Raw genomic sequence first — 14,866 nt, 5'->3', positions numbered from 1 at the left:
TTTAATAAAAAGTCAGCTGAGCGCAGGCACTGAACAAAGAAGTTACAGTATGCAGGGGTGTAGGGGGCGTTACTGAAACTTTTTCCCTTGGGTGCCACATAGGCTTGTGAGGGCCCTGGCGACGTCTGTTGGGAATTCCTTCAGGGAGGACGCACAGTTACATGTACTTACCGCAATGAAAGATAATTTCAGAATCATCGCACAGTATAGGGATCGGTCAGTGAGCCATTAGTTTTGAGTTACCTAAATATAGGCCTATATATATGTGTCACGAAAACATATCAGAGATCAGGATGAGGTTAAGATATTTCAGTATAGTAAGCGTGTGTACAGCGAGCCTTGTTATCTAATTCAACAGACTTATATATCAGTCAAGCAATGCTCGACGTGTATCAACCTTAATCTACGTAGAAGTGGATGAAAAGCAACAATTCTGTACTAGATGGGGTGCTTACATACCCAATGAACAAGTATAGGATTTACGCTAATTAATTATTTCAAGTTCGTCGTGAAACAGTATTGATTTGATTTCACAAATATAACTTTTATATATTATCACCCACGCTTAAATTAATTTTATGTCCTCAATAAAGTTGGTTGGAAGTTAAAATGGCAGATAGCACACAGCGGGGAAATTGGTCCAATTGGTGTGAGTTTTTGCTGTCATGTGTAGGATGTATGGTGGGAATCGGCAATATTTGGAGATTTCCTTTTGTCTGCTACAGATCCGGCGGAGGTAAGTGTACATGTTGAATTTCTCTGTTAATCGGACATTGTTACAACAAATTATCGCCATGATGGGCTACAAATATCCGTTTGCAATGGGAGGGAACCTGAGAACCGGAATAAAAAACACGATAACTGAGTGACAACCCTTTCTTGCCACGTTCAATTGGCATTATTTGAGTACATTGTAGATATGGTAAAAAAATGTAAATATCGACCAATTAGTAGAGCGCTATAGACTCAGATAGTAATCACTTTAAATACGACATGATTTTAATAGAAGAAAACAAAAAACAGAAATACGACAAAAATGAAATGAAATGAGATTACAGTTCTCCGCCGACTGGGATAATGAAGACGGACATATGCAATGCAGTGTGCTATGAGGATAATTTTTCCTTGACATCGGCATTACAGCCTACTCTTATAGCGAATTCCAACTGTCAAGGGTTCTTTTACGTGCATGCCAATGTGTACCGAGAACCCCGGTTTTTGGTCCAATCTGAACGACTATACTTTGTCCCATGCCCTTTTATAGCATCCATATATTATCAAATATCAAATGGAAATTGTAAAACATGATTGACAGATAATATCGATACATAAAATATACGAAGTTGGCTAATTTAGTAAAAAACATCGCCAATTTTTAGCTTAGAGACGTCATATTCATATTAGATGATGTCACTAACAATTAATAAACATTGATTAAGGGTGCGGGGGTACCTGGAATTCTTCTCAAGTTTGAAATGAGTAGCTGGCATTCTCTTTCTTTCGTCAGTATATCGAAAAATACATGGACCTTCTCTTTAAAACAGTACCAAAGGGGTTAATTCCCTAACGTTTGATAAACTATTCACAGGGATTATCTGTGAAAGTCCTGATATAATCTGATATTAACACTTAGCCATAAATTCTTCTATATTCAAAATTAATTACTCTAAAATTGATTAAGGTATAGGTATCGGATTTTGCATTACTCTGGCAAGTAATAGGTCTGAATTGAGCTATTAGAGCAAATTTGCTGGGCGATGGTATGCACAATCAGTTGGAACAGGCATATTTAAACGACATCGGACATTGTATTAAAGATGTATGGAAGAATTTAGTAAATAGCTGACCGTTTTTGCTATAATAATTCAGAAATAGATAATGAAAAAAAATGAATATATTGAAATTTCAGTCAAATTACTTTATTCTATTTGAAGTTTTGACAAAATGTAGCGTATATTGTTTATTTTCGCAGAAACGGTACTTTACAATCGAGAATTTATTTTATCGTTAAACTCTTCTATAGCAGTGGTGCTCTAATCTACTAAAAATCGGAGCCATCTGATCTGCCAGAGAGTGGATTGTGGGCTTATCATGTTAATAAACGCTTGAATAATAATTTATACAATATGTGAAGCCAGAAAAAAGGCATGCAATAGACAGGGTTAGCTCTTCTTGAAACTGACCAGAAGTTGACGTTTGTCTATCTCTAAGCTCACAGAACGGCATAGCAAAGATAAACTTCTGTAATTAGTATGAGGTAGGTATATGATAATAAAGGGAGATTGTTCTGAATGTTTTTATTCATGGTCACAAACTTACGTACGACCTTCGAACGCAAAGCGATATTAGGGCAACATATGAGTTGTCACGGGATTTATTTTACTCTGGATTAGTTTATAAATATTATTTTTACAGTATTGTTCCAAGGCAAAATACACGTATACTTTTATTTGCCTGGATTTTAGTTTTGAAATTTAGGCCTATTTCCACTCGGACCCGGGCTTATTCCTTGAAGAAGGAAATCTACAAAGACGCATTCCCACGAAAGTATTTATTGGGTAGTTACTTCCAATAAAAGTGTGTCAAATTTGGTATGTGGAAAGTAGAGACACCCATTCTTACTAGATAAATACTGGAATCGCCGATAACTTCAAACGAGGCGCACACAAGACAAAACTGCAAGCCCCCCCCCCCCACCCCACCCCAGTCTGACTGCTGGTGTAGGGACTTAATTGGTGGCGCTTGGTTTTGTTGATCTAATTGCGAGCTAAGTAAGAATTTACTTAGGCATGGATATCTATGGTAAATTGAGAGCAAGTAACGATAGATACAAGCCAAAAATCGACCCTCCTCTCAACCAAGTCACATGACAAACAAGGCTGTTTAGAATAATCAAACTTTTAATTGATAACTTAGTTTTGAGGTAATATGAATTTTTTCATCACCATTTTGTTGGTATGTTGACATTAAAGGTATTTACAAAAATGAGTATAAAAAGCTGCTAAGCCCAAAGAACCAAGAACATTCACGTGTTAAAATTTTTTTATAGTTTAAACATATTTTATTGCAAATAATTTACACAGTGGTTAGGACAATTTATAGAAATTATGAACCTTCTCCCAGTGAATGTAATGTAATGTAATGTAATATAAAACGTTCAAACGTGTCACATCCCACTCCCAACTCCACTATAACCCTTTAATAATTAGCTAAACGGCAAATAGAGAAATATTTACGTAAATTCTGTGACTTTTTTCATAGGTCACGGCATAAAATTTACAGAAAATACGCCATCTATAACTTACCCTACCATCAGAGTGATCTTGACAAATATGGAATAACTGTGCCTGTCGATTTCCTTTTTCAGCTGCCTTTCTCATACCATATTTCCTGGCCATGGCGATTTGTGGTTTACCGTTAGTCTTTCTAGAGATGAGCTACTGTCAGTTCTCTAATCTTGGTCCCGGCAAAGTCTGGGTTATCTGTCCTTTGTTCAAAGGTAAATTGACGTTTTTCTCTTTTATTAAGGATAATTTGCGCAATTGACAATCCATCCCAGTTAATCTCTTGACAATATCTTTCTATGAACTTCAAAACACTACCCAAATCCTGAGGATTTTTTCAAGTCACTGTGTCGTTTGTTGCATAGTTGTTTGGATTGTGTCACACTCCCATGACCACCACTGTGTGTACCCAAAAGAAAATTATCTTCCTTATACCGTTGCAAATGTGCCAAGTTGTATAAACTCTTGTAAAATTCTTTCCAGATTCCGCCCACTACCTTTTGCGCAAATTTAAATTTTTGAGTGGGATTTATTAGGGATAGTAAATAAAATGAAATGTTATTTTACGTTCTACTTTTCTGCAACTACTATGACTCCCCAATAGCAATATAGGGCAAGGTTTATACAAGTACATGTTCTAGTCGAAAGATTAAGCGGAACTCGGCTGTCACCATAAAGCCAACCCAGACATAAAACCGGTAGAATTGACAATTTTATGTTTGACCTGAATTAAAGAGTTCTTATCAATATAAATGCTAAGGGAGTTAACCATCTGCATACGTTTAAATATTTTACCAAAACAGCCGCTTAGAATATCATCTCATTGATCCACATCAATATTTAAATATCTGTTCATGCATTTGTTATTGTAGGTATAGGTGTCGGTATGATAGTTTTAACAGCTGTTATTAGTTGTTATTATAACGTCGTACTATCATGGACTCTCTACTACCTATCCATGTCATTTAGTCAGACTCTTCCCTGGAGCACCTGTGATCAAATCTGGAACACACCCAATTGTATTGATGCTTTTGGGACCCGACCATTAACCAATAATAGCATCAATTCAACATTGTTGGTGTATAATCTTTCCAGTGGTAATATGAATGGATTTGTCCAAGAATTTACATCAAATTTAACGACCTCCGCCACTGAAGAATATTGGAAGTACCATGTATTACAAGAAAGTACTGGTCTAGAAACTATGGGTTCCATACGATGGCCGCTTGTTGGTTCTTTATTTGCTGCATGGGTGTGTGCCTTTCTGTGTTTAATAAAGGGAATTAAATCATCAGGCAAGGTTGGTAGCCTTCTATCGTATCATGAATTCAAATCGATTGTATATAATAGCCATACATAAAACTCATCACAAAAATGTGTGGACACTCTAAAGGTCACAATTATTTTGTTCTGATTTTGACGAAACTTGAAATATGTGTTTTTCTCCCAAAGATCTCGTTTCATTTCGATATTTGCGCATATCGGACCGTAACTTCCTGGATTGTGGCCCCTAAATGCAAGAAAAATCACGTTATTAGCTTTTGACCGCTCTAGTGGTCCCAATTTTGACCCGATTTTGATGAAACTTGAAGTGTATGTTTATAACCCAAAGATCTCGAGATCTTTCGACAGTAACCTGGTGGAATGGACCCTGATTGTATGACAAATCGCGTTTTTAACGTGTGGTCTTATTTTTTAAATCCAATTTAAACAATCGTTCGAAACTATCACCGTTACACCATAATGACAGTCGAGTTCGAATTTCGTGTGCACAAATAGCGTTAAAATATGAAATATCACGGTTGTGGACACTCTCAAGGTCACACTTTTTATCCGATTTTGATGAAACTTAAAACATATGTTCATATCCGAAAGATATCGGTTCCTTTCAATATTCTCGCATATCAGACCGTAACCTCCTGGATGATGGTCCCTGATTGTATAAAAAAAATAAAAGATCTCAGTCCGTTTCGATGTTCACGGATTGCAGATCTTAACTTTCTGGATTATTTAATTACAAACTAGGTTACTTCGGGACTAACATATGGTGTCTCTGTATTTCAATGATTAATATGCACGTTGAGGTCTTTATCAGTGGCAGGACAACGCGGGACCCTACTTCTTGTAAGCAAATTCAATGCTTTATTGTGACCTAAAATCCAAGAGGTTTACTCCTACAAGTATCGCGTCATTGACAGAATGTGCATAATTAAATAAAAAAGAGGAAACAAACATCTATACGTTAGAGACTTGACTTCACTGTAACCGTCAAATGTTAATGGAGCTTATTAAGTTTATGCTTACATTAATCGGAATTTTAAGCAGTTACTGTCAGTAACGAGAGTCAACATTACAATACTCTTAATTTCTAACATCTAATACTTCTTTGTCATGGTTAGACCAGGCACTTATTGTTATGGTTAGACCAGACACTTATTGTTATGGTTAGACCAGACACTTTGTTATGGTTAGACCAGACACTTTGTCATGGTTAGACCAGATACCTTGTCTTGACATGGTTAGACCAGATACTTTGTCATATTTATACCCGAAAATTTGCCATGATTAGCCCGGTAATTTGCCATGGTAAAAGCAGATACTTAATTTGTCAAGCAGATTATTGATTATGGTTAGACCAGTCACACTGGCACATACATACTTTTGCTCTATATTTACTGTCTTTGAATGTGAATGTCGTTTGAGATAGATGGTAGTGTATTTTATTTGTAGTAAAGCATGTGTTTCGAAGTGTCATCGATTACTACGATCATGATCTCTGTTCGATAGGATTCACTAAAATAAAGTCTTAATTAGCATCATACCTTGCTGTGTAGGAAGTGTCTTAAGAAAGGAAAAAATAATTAACTAAACTGTTTGCTTGTCGTCAATTGCATAATATAATTAACAAACTCCTTTATTCTGAACATAGCCAATTGTAATTGGCCATTGTTAAGCAAATGCCGCAAAGGCCACGTACAATCAAAGGGTCTACATAATTAGTATAACGGTTTGGGATCTAGTAACTGTTTGGATGCAGAAAGCTCTTGGAATAATGTTCAGTTGGCAGTTACTTTTAAGTATCTGCAATACCATGGTACACAAATAAAAATATGAAATAAGAATTCAAAATAAAAACAGTGCTGGGATATTTAACGTTGTTAAACATAACGACTGTTTGCAAGGTAGTGATAAATTTAAGGAACCGTCTCATGTAAATTTCAGACCCACCGGTAATAAAAGTCTGCCATTGCAGTGGTCGAACAATTCAGCTAATCAATAATCTGGGAGACTGAAAAAAGTCAGGTTTCTAGTCATATGATGTCTTGTATTATGTAGTTCGTGGATTTATAAATCATATAATTTATTCTAATTAAAAGGTAGTCTATGTAGCTGCAACACTACCGTATTTTATTTTGCTGGCCTTGTTGATACGTGGGTGTTTATTACCAGGGGCTGTGGAAGGAGTTAAATATTATGTTATCCCGCGTTGGGAAAAACTCCTAGAGTCAAAGGTAAGATGTGTGTACACTAATTAAACTTGGTCCCATTCTATCATTATACACACCACCCTTACTTAATTCATTCTACACTATTGCACTATTAGAATTTGAATTCAGTCTACCATAGGAATAATGCAATCTACCAAGGAGTAATGCAATCTAACGTTGATACATATTTAGTGCTATACACAGACTTAGTGTAAACTAATATATACCAAGTTGAAATTACTGAAGCACTTTAACATAAACATAGTCTATTATACATGTAAAATAGGCTTAATTAATTCTAAGATTGGCGTAGTTAAATATACATTGTCCCATCTATTCATACTTAGACTCAAATCTGACATAGTTCGGTGTAATATAGATATAATCTGATTTAGCATAGATCTAGTTCAATCTAACATACATAATATACACTTAGTCCAGTCTAGACCGAGTGATACCAGGTAAATATGGCCGGTCTCGCAAACGAAACCCTCCATTACCGTCTTGTTAAATGAAATCATGAGAATGATCAAACTGAAACATTCGGTTAGCCAGTATAAAGCTGTTTAAATAGCTAATATTAATTAGGATGTATTTATCTTCAGGTATGGCAGGATGCAGCAGTACAGGTATTTTATTCTGCAGGTATTGGATGGGGTGGAATATCAACTTTAGCTAGTTATAATAAATTCAACAATAACTGTTACAGGTAAGAGGCGATTAGAACATACGAAGTGTAAAACCTAATGCAACCATGTTCTCTTATTCAGAGCATGTTTTAATAAATGTCAGAGTTAATGGGTTTTATGTTCAACATAATGGTAGCAATATTAAGATTAGAAGATTGCTATTGAAATATTTTGGTAAGAAATAGATTTTTGGATACTTTGTGTCAATCGATGGTTATGTATTTGGTATCTCGATTACCATGGAAAAATATTCTCATGTCTAACATGCACTCTATAGGATGATGTTTGTTACAACAATATCATTGTAGTCTCGGTACTGTATAAATAATACATGATTGTGTAGGAATCGGATCATTGCCAATAGTTTTTAACAATTTCGATCTATTTATCAGAAATGACATGACTTTAACATTGTTGATCTATGTCATGGTTTTACCCATACTGTTTTATGTTTCCGAGATGCAATGATTTACCCGTGTTGTTCTGTGTTTCAGATATGTCATTTTATTTACCAGTGTTGATTTGTTTCAGAGATTCCATGATGTTACCCGCTTCTGTGTTTCAGAGATGCAATGATTATTCCCGTTTTGTTCTGTGTATCAGAAATGCCATGATATTGCCTGTGTTGTTCTGTGTTTCAGAGATGTCATGATATTGCCCGTGTTGTTCTGTGTTTCAGAGATGTCATGATATTGCCCGTGTGTTTCTGTGTTTCAAAGATATCTTGATATTGCCCATGTTGTTCTGGTTTTCAGAGATGCCATGATTTTACCCGTGTTGGATTGTTTAACCAGTTGGTTTGCTGGGTTTGTTATATTTGTATATTTGGGTTATATGGCACATATAGAAAACAAAAGTATAGATGATGTCGTCACAAGTGGTGGGTATAACGTGGAATTGTTTTGTAACATAACAAGTTATCGACCGAACATAACCTTCGGGATTTTTCAGACAGGTTTTCTATTTGCCAGAGGCTGTCTCTTGGAAGAAAGATGTACCAAGTCATTCGAATGGGCTGGAAAACTAGGTCTACCCGTATATAGATTGGGGCGCACGGACACGAACCCTTCACAGATGGGAATCCGAGAAGAGTAGGTCGAAATGCAACTGCTTCCGAACCATAGAGATAAAAACTACCGTATGACTAAATCTGGTTTGTCGAAAGCCCGCAGTCTTCTGGGCTATATCCCCGAATTGACAATTCATAGAGAAATGAGTGCTATGGACATTTTGGCCGGTTCCCCCAAAAAACAATTGCAGATTGTGTTCAAAATCGAAGACAAATATGTCAATCGGTCTCTGATTTATGGACGTTTAAGATTAGCTGCGATTTGTACATTCTGTACAAACTTAATGTATTATAAACTGTGATATTATAGGTCCAGGGTTGACTTTTGTAACATACCCACATGCTGTAGCTACGATGCCCTTAGCCCAGTTGTGGTCTGTATTGTTTTTTGTGATGCTCTTTTTGGTTGGCATGGACAGCCAGGTAAGCACATTAACCATACATTTTTGTTGATATAAATTCATAGTCGTAGATAGCTTTGTACACTTAACAACATTACATCATGATATTTGCTGTATGTACACTTTGGGACAATTCGGTAAAGCTACCCGTACATAACCGTTTTAATTTTAATTTTCGTACGATATTTAAGAGGGTTTGCAAATTACGGTTCTTCACAATTAACTACAATTATTTTCTCTTGAAATTGATGTTTGTTATGACTATTATTTATTTATACATGTACTATGTTATATGATTGTATTGCTAAATGTAATAATCACGTGGTAGCAAACTATCGTTAGATTTTATACGCTAATCTGTGGATCGTCTAATGTCCTATTCTTATCTTCTAAATAATAACCAGGCTTCTGAAATCTGAACTATCACTCCCTTAATTAACACACTTGGTAACACGTGTCATTTAGCACCCTTGATGCCACGTGTCATTTAGCACTCTTGATGTCACGCATCATTTAACACCCCTGGGTGTCCGTGTCATTTAGCACCCTTGATGCCACGGATTATTTTAGCACACCTGGCACAACATGTCATTTAGCACTTTTGATGTCACGTGTCATTTAGCACTCTTGATGTCACGTATCATTTAGCACCCCTGGTACGCCGTGTCATTCAGCACCCTTGATGCCACATATCATTTTAGCACCCCTGGCACAACATATGTCATTTCGCACCCTTAATGTCACGTGTCATTAAGGACCATTGATACTACGTGTCATTTAGCACATTTGGTATCACGTAGTAATTAGTACCCTAGATATCACGCATCATTTAGCGCCCTTGATACCATGTCTCATTTAGCACACTTGGTACCACGAAGCATTTATCACCCCTGATATCAAGAACCATTTAGCGCACTTGGTATCACATAGCATTTAGCATACTCGGTGCCACGTATCAGACATAGCATAGCTTGCACTCCGGAACTGGTCAAAATTTATACTCGGGAAAACCGTTGCCTGAGCACGAGGCAGGGTAATGCTTACTTTTATCATTCACTGTCATTCACTTTGAAAGATTTGGATTCACATACAGACAATAAATAACTGGTATGGTTTAATTTATTTTGTAGTTTGTTCACATACAGACAATAATAACTGGTATATCAGATGCATCACCAACTATCGGTAAAAATAGTAAATACAAAATGGTTTTAACAGCCGGATTATGCTGTGTCGGATTCCTTTTTGGTCTCCCTTTTGTTACTCAGGTATTTAATTGGGACAAATGAACCTAACTAGTAATAATAATAATAATGGTTGCATTTATTCATTTATTAGTATTTCCCGGTCTCTGCGGGATTCATGTGGAAGCCTGAATTACCACCACCGCCACCGCCATCCTCGCCCCTCATTTAGCTGCATATTACAGGGATACTCCATTGAAGGTTCCCGAATTGAATTAGCTCAATGCCTCGAAAACTGTCAATATGGTAAACGTGAAAATTACGGCTTACGAGGCATATACGCCAACAGAATATTATATTTTCAAGACCGATCATTATTGCTGAATCGGTTAATGAAGTCAGAATTCTGTTCAAACGAAATCTGTTTTCGGGACTGGTAGAACTGTGCGAATCGATTGTTGCAATTCCACTAATTGGGTATGTTCTGAACCGACAATCGAGCACCCCACCAAAATGTCTAAAAGAGCTCCGAATTATGATGCCCATCGAGTCTGACAGTTTATTTCAGTAATTGCATAATATAACATTTGAGAAAACAGGAATACAGACCCGTCATGTCTTATCCAAGCACACTAACTCTGGATATCCGTTTGTTCATAAATCCTACCCACTCACCTAACATAAACGGAAGTGTCACCTGTTGTTCATGTAAAGGTAAACATGATTCACCAGTGACATAGTGATAAATGTAACGTCAAGTATTTCGTTAGATATAGTTGTTCAAATAAATATAGGTTTAAACTATCAGCAGTGTTAGTGCGCTGAATTAGATTACCATTGAATACTATATTTAATGTTCATACAGATGCATAATCTGTATTTTGATATATTTTAGGGTGGTATACATCTATTAAATTTAATAGATAATTATATAGCATCTATATCTGTAATGCTATTAGCATGTTTTGAAGTACTCGTTCTCAGTTGGTGCTACGGTGAGTATAGACCAGAATAGAATTTCCCACGGTATTACAATACCATTCTATTAATAGGTAATTAATGTAATAGTAAGTCAATAGACAGATCCCTGTGACAAGAGATTGTGTCCACACAATCAGAAGACGAAAATTAATAGTAAGTGCAGGAGGACAGCACTGCACAGGAACCTCCCGATAAGACAAACATGCGGACAAGATAATCTACACAGACATTGCAAGAAATAAACAATAAATATCAAATCAAGTTAGCGTATGTTAGTTGACGTCGTAAGTCAGAACGTTGGTGAAAGATGACGGTTTTGCGCATTAAATAATGTATTAAGACGGTTACTGAATAGTACGCCTATATCAGCATGTACCACCATGCCAGGGTGACGCACTTCCCTAAACTGCGCGGCAAAGAAAGACCTATTCTAGAATACTAATTGTAATTTACAGGAGTTGACAGACTTTATGGAGATATATCAATTATGATTGGATACAGACCTACTATCATATGGAAACCATTATGGATGATAATATCACCTGCATTTATTATGGTATAATATTACAAAATAAACTTTTTTTATAATGATGCTAGCGGTTGACTCGGCGTAGCACTGGTATAGCCATGAACCGGAAGTAGCATAACTATGGAACCGGAAGTGGTTGTCCATCGCAACCAGGCCACGGTGGCTCAGTGAGAAAGACGTTGGAAGTCCCGTGTTCTACCCCTGCGTTGGCCGAGAAAGTTAATCGGTATTTCCGGCATGGTTCCTCCTTGTCAGTGGCGAGGGACAACGTATAGCCGTTCGGATGGGACGAAAAACTGAGTAGACTGTAGCGCCGCTGTCAGGGCAACGTGTCGCACATTAAACAATGTATGGCGTTTCCCCTTTTTAATTAGCCCAGTTGGGGCAAAACAGCAGGACGTTAAACCTCCATTTCATTTCATTTACTATGTTTACTGAAGTATTTATGATATTTTGCAGTCTATATTTTATGGTAGTTAAATTTCTGTTGATTTCTTGTGTTTTGTAGCCTGTTTAATTATTATTATTATTGTAGGACGTATGGTGTTTTCAGGCATGTGTGTTATTATCACTACATGTCTTATATGTTGCAGCATGTGTTCTATTACTGCTATAGTTTTATAGTGTTTTGTAGCCGTTGTGTTCTGATTACTATAGTCTTGTTTTGTTTTTTTTTGTTTTTATTATACTATAGGTTTTGTGATGTGATGTTTTGAAGGCTTTGTGTTCTTATTACTTTTGCCTGGTTTTGATTTATTATTAATATAAGTTTTATAGTGATATATAGCCTTTGTGTTCTTATTACTACAGTCCTGTTTTGATTTACTATTACCATAGGTTTTATGGTGTTTTGGTATTGCTGATTTATACAAGAAGGTTTTGGAGAGTAATACTGCTAGCTGGATAGTTATTATAGGTGTTGTAATTGGTGTACTACCATTACTACCGGTACCTACATTTGCTATCAACACCCTTAACAATATGAGAGGAAAATCGATAAAATTGGTATGCTATATTTAATACGTCCTTAAATCCCAAGGAGGAACAAACCTCGAATTGTTCAAACGTTCAACTGTAAGGCTGGTATTTTAGTCCAATTTTTTAAAGCCATAACATAGGTTTGTTAAATTACATAAGTCCTTCTTAAATCTCAAGGAAACAAATCCTTATCTACTAAGAACAAACTTCGAATTGATAAAAATGGTTAAAACCCTTTAAACACTGATGCTTTAATCTAAATGTTTAAGGCCTTGAGAGGTTTGGTATAGCTTATGTTACCGTCTCGCCGAATTGGTGAATTAAGTGATTGTAATATGTCTTTCAGAAATTGCTAAGTTCCATCAAGCCTTCCATAAATTGGAAATCTGTGGCAGAAAGTTGTGATACTACAAAGGAGGAAGGGGAGCTGCTGCATGTGCCTCTCAAAGATATTAACTGAAAATCAAAATCAAATACAGATGCTATACACGCCTACCTCGCGGGGAAGTGGAGACGCCAATAACGCAGATATTTCATTAATAATTAATCAGTATAAAAGAAACATGCATGTTTACACTTATTGATTGTTATCAAATATTATGAATTTTTATAAAATAAATATGCACAAAATTTTTATTCAGACCAATTAATCGTCACTCCAAAAATGCGCGTCTTGTAATTGCGATCAATGAACAGATATCATGCAAGGGGTATACATCACGGGATGTGAGGATCCTCCTCAACAAGAGGAACAAATTGCTAAAGCTGTGTTTTACCAAGTAATAGTTCTCTTGTGTATATTTCGCTTCCTGCAGTCTGCTGTCTAGCATGTTAACCGTTAACCAATAGCGCCGTTCAACCTAACGAGGAATATGTTAACGGTTAACCAGTCGTAGTTGACACGAGGCTGATGTAAACTTTTAACCAATCGTAGTGTGACACAGCAGCTTCGGTCAACTGAACGAGGCTTACGCTAACCGTTAACCAATCGTAGTTTGTTACAGAAACGTCATTCAATCCAGCGATGCTTATGTTAACCGTTAACTAACCGTAATTGGACAGAAAAACGACGTTCAATCCAGTGAATCTTATGTTTATTAACGTTCAGCCAACTAGCCCAGCGAACCTTATGTTGATGTTAGTAGATAAATTTTGAAGGTACAGATATGCCGAGGCTGACTATTTTATCTTTTTTATTCGTTCATATTTATATAAGGGGGGGGGGGGGTAATAAATTAAGGGAACCCCTTCTCAATTAGTCCATAATTACTGATATGGGTGTGAAATAAGGCTTACTATGTCCCTGTCTGTTTATTGATAAAACAATTCCATTGTTTTAGCCAACAGGGTAGTGATATGAGGTTATTACCATGGAACAACAGTCGTGAATCATTGTAATACCGCACTCGGCAAACCTCAGCAGATTCCAGTACCCTACATCTAGCCCCGGCTGTATGACGAAGTCCGCCATTGGAACTACTTTCAAGTTCCCGGATGACCAACGGCGTTGCCCATGACGACGCCTTTGAAGAATGTTTTATCATACAAATATTTCAAAGTCTAAAGCTGTTTTACTTTCAAGTTTATCCGATTTTCTTCAAACAAGGACAACTTTGCACTGAAAATGCTACCCACTCTGCGAACGACGCAATTTTGAGAACTTGGTTTTAGAAGTGGCAAGTTTAACTAATAAGTAAACCGCAATTGTATAGGCGTAGGTACATATCACTTACAGTCATACTAGATGTAAAGTAACGGAATCTGGCAAGGTTTGCCGAGTGTGTAATACCGCTGACTACAGACGACACCATATGTTTTGAAGCAAAACCCGTATGGATTGTAAGTTTAACAATACCGGCGGCTACTGCAAATGCTTTTCTAGAAACAAATTGTAAAAAAGTATTTCAGGTAACATTTATAAAAATCACCGCGTAGAGAATCTCGCCGCTGTCAACTCCGAGAATTCCAGGAAGATATTAGAATCATAGGTATGGTTAGTTAAATGTAAATAGTTGTTGAATAACCCCTAACAGAATACTGAATGTTCATATAAACAGTGAATAATAATAATATATTTGTCCTGTACGCTCCCCGATTCCAAATTACTCACAACACTTCAACTGCATATATCATCTCCATTGGAATTTGGCCATCAAGACAGTGATTCAAGAGTTACCATTAAAAGTTAGAATGTCATTTAATGACAAAGTTGTATGACATTTTATTTTATGAAGCAATTCCAATGATAGTTATCACGTGAACT

General features: G+C 36.5%; 1 protein-coding gene across 3 annotated transcripts; it reads left to right on the top strand.

Moving 5' to 3' along the window:
- The first annotated feature begins 392 nt into the window (after positions 1-392).
- On the top strand, positions 393-13,221 carry LOC126828138 (sodium- and chloride-dependent glycine transporter 1). 3 transcript variants are annotated; one of them, XM_050557727.2, is made up of 12 exons: positions 393-736; positions 3,368-3,499; positions 4,157-4,584; positions 6,662-6,796; positions 7,378-7,481; positions 8,217-8,341; positions 8,841-8,953; positions 10,062-10,199; positions 11,011-11,110; positions 11,552-11,652; positions 12,463-12,630; positions 12,950-13,221. In XM_050557727.2, the coding sequence occupies exons 1-12, from the start codon at positions 610-612 to the stop codon at positions 13,061-13,063; spliced, it is 1,785 nt and encodes a 594-aa protein (XP_050413684.1). In that variant the 5' UTR covers positions 393-609; the 3' UTR covers positions 13,064-13,221. The 3 variants fall into 3 exon arrangements, with proteins under 3 accessions (XP_050413684.1, XP_050413685.1, XP_050413686.1); XM_050557728.2 differs by lacking the exons at positions 10,062-10,199; positions 11,011-11,110; positions 11,552-11,652; positions 12,463-12,630; positions 12,950-13,221 and having other exon boundaries at positions 8,217-8,923; XM_050557729.2 differs by lacking the exons at positions 8,217-8,341; positions 8,841-8,953; positions 10,062-10,199; ... (2 more) ...; positions 12,463-12,630; positions 12,950-13,221 and having other exon boundaries at positions 7,378-7,849.
- Positions 13,222-14,866: the final 1,645 nt, after the last annotated feature.

This window comes from Patella vulgata, chromosome 7 (genome assembly GCF_932274485.2).
Source record: "Patella vulgata chromosome 7, xgPatVulg1.2, whole genome shotgun sequence".
Classification (NCBI taxonomy): domain Eukaryota; kingdom Metazoa; phylum Mollusca; class Gastropoda; family Patellidae; genus Patella; species Patella vulgata.
Note: the sequence above shows the minus strand (reverse complement) of the source record. Positions and strands in the feature narration are given on the sequence as shown.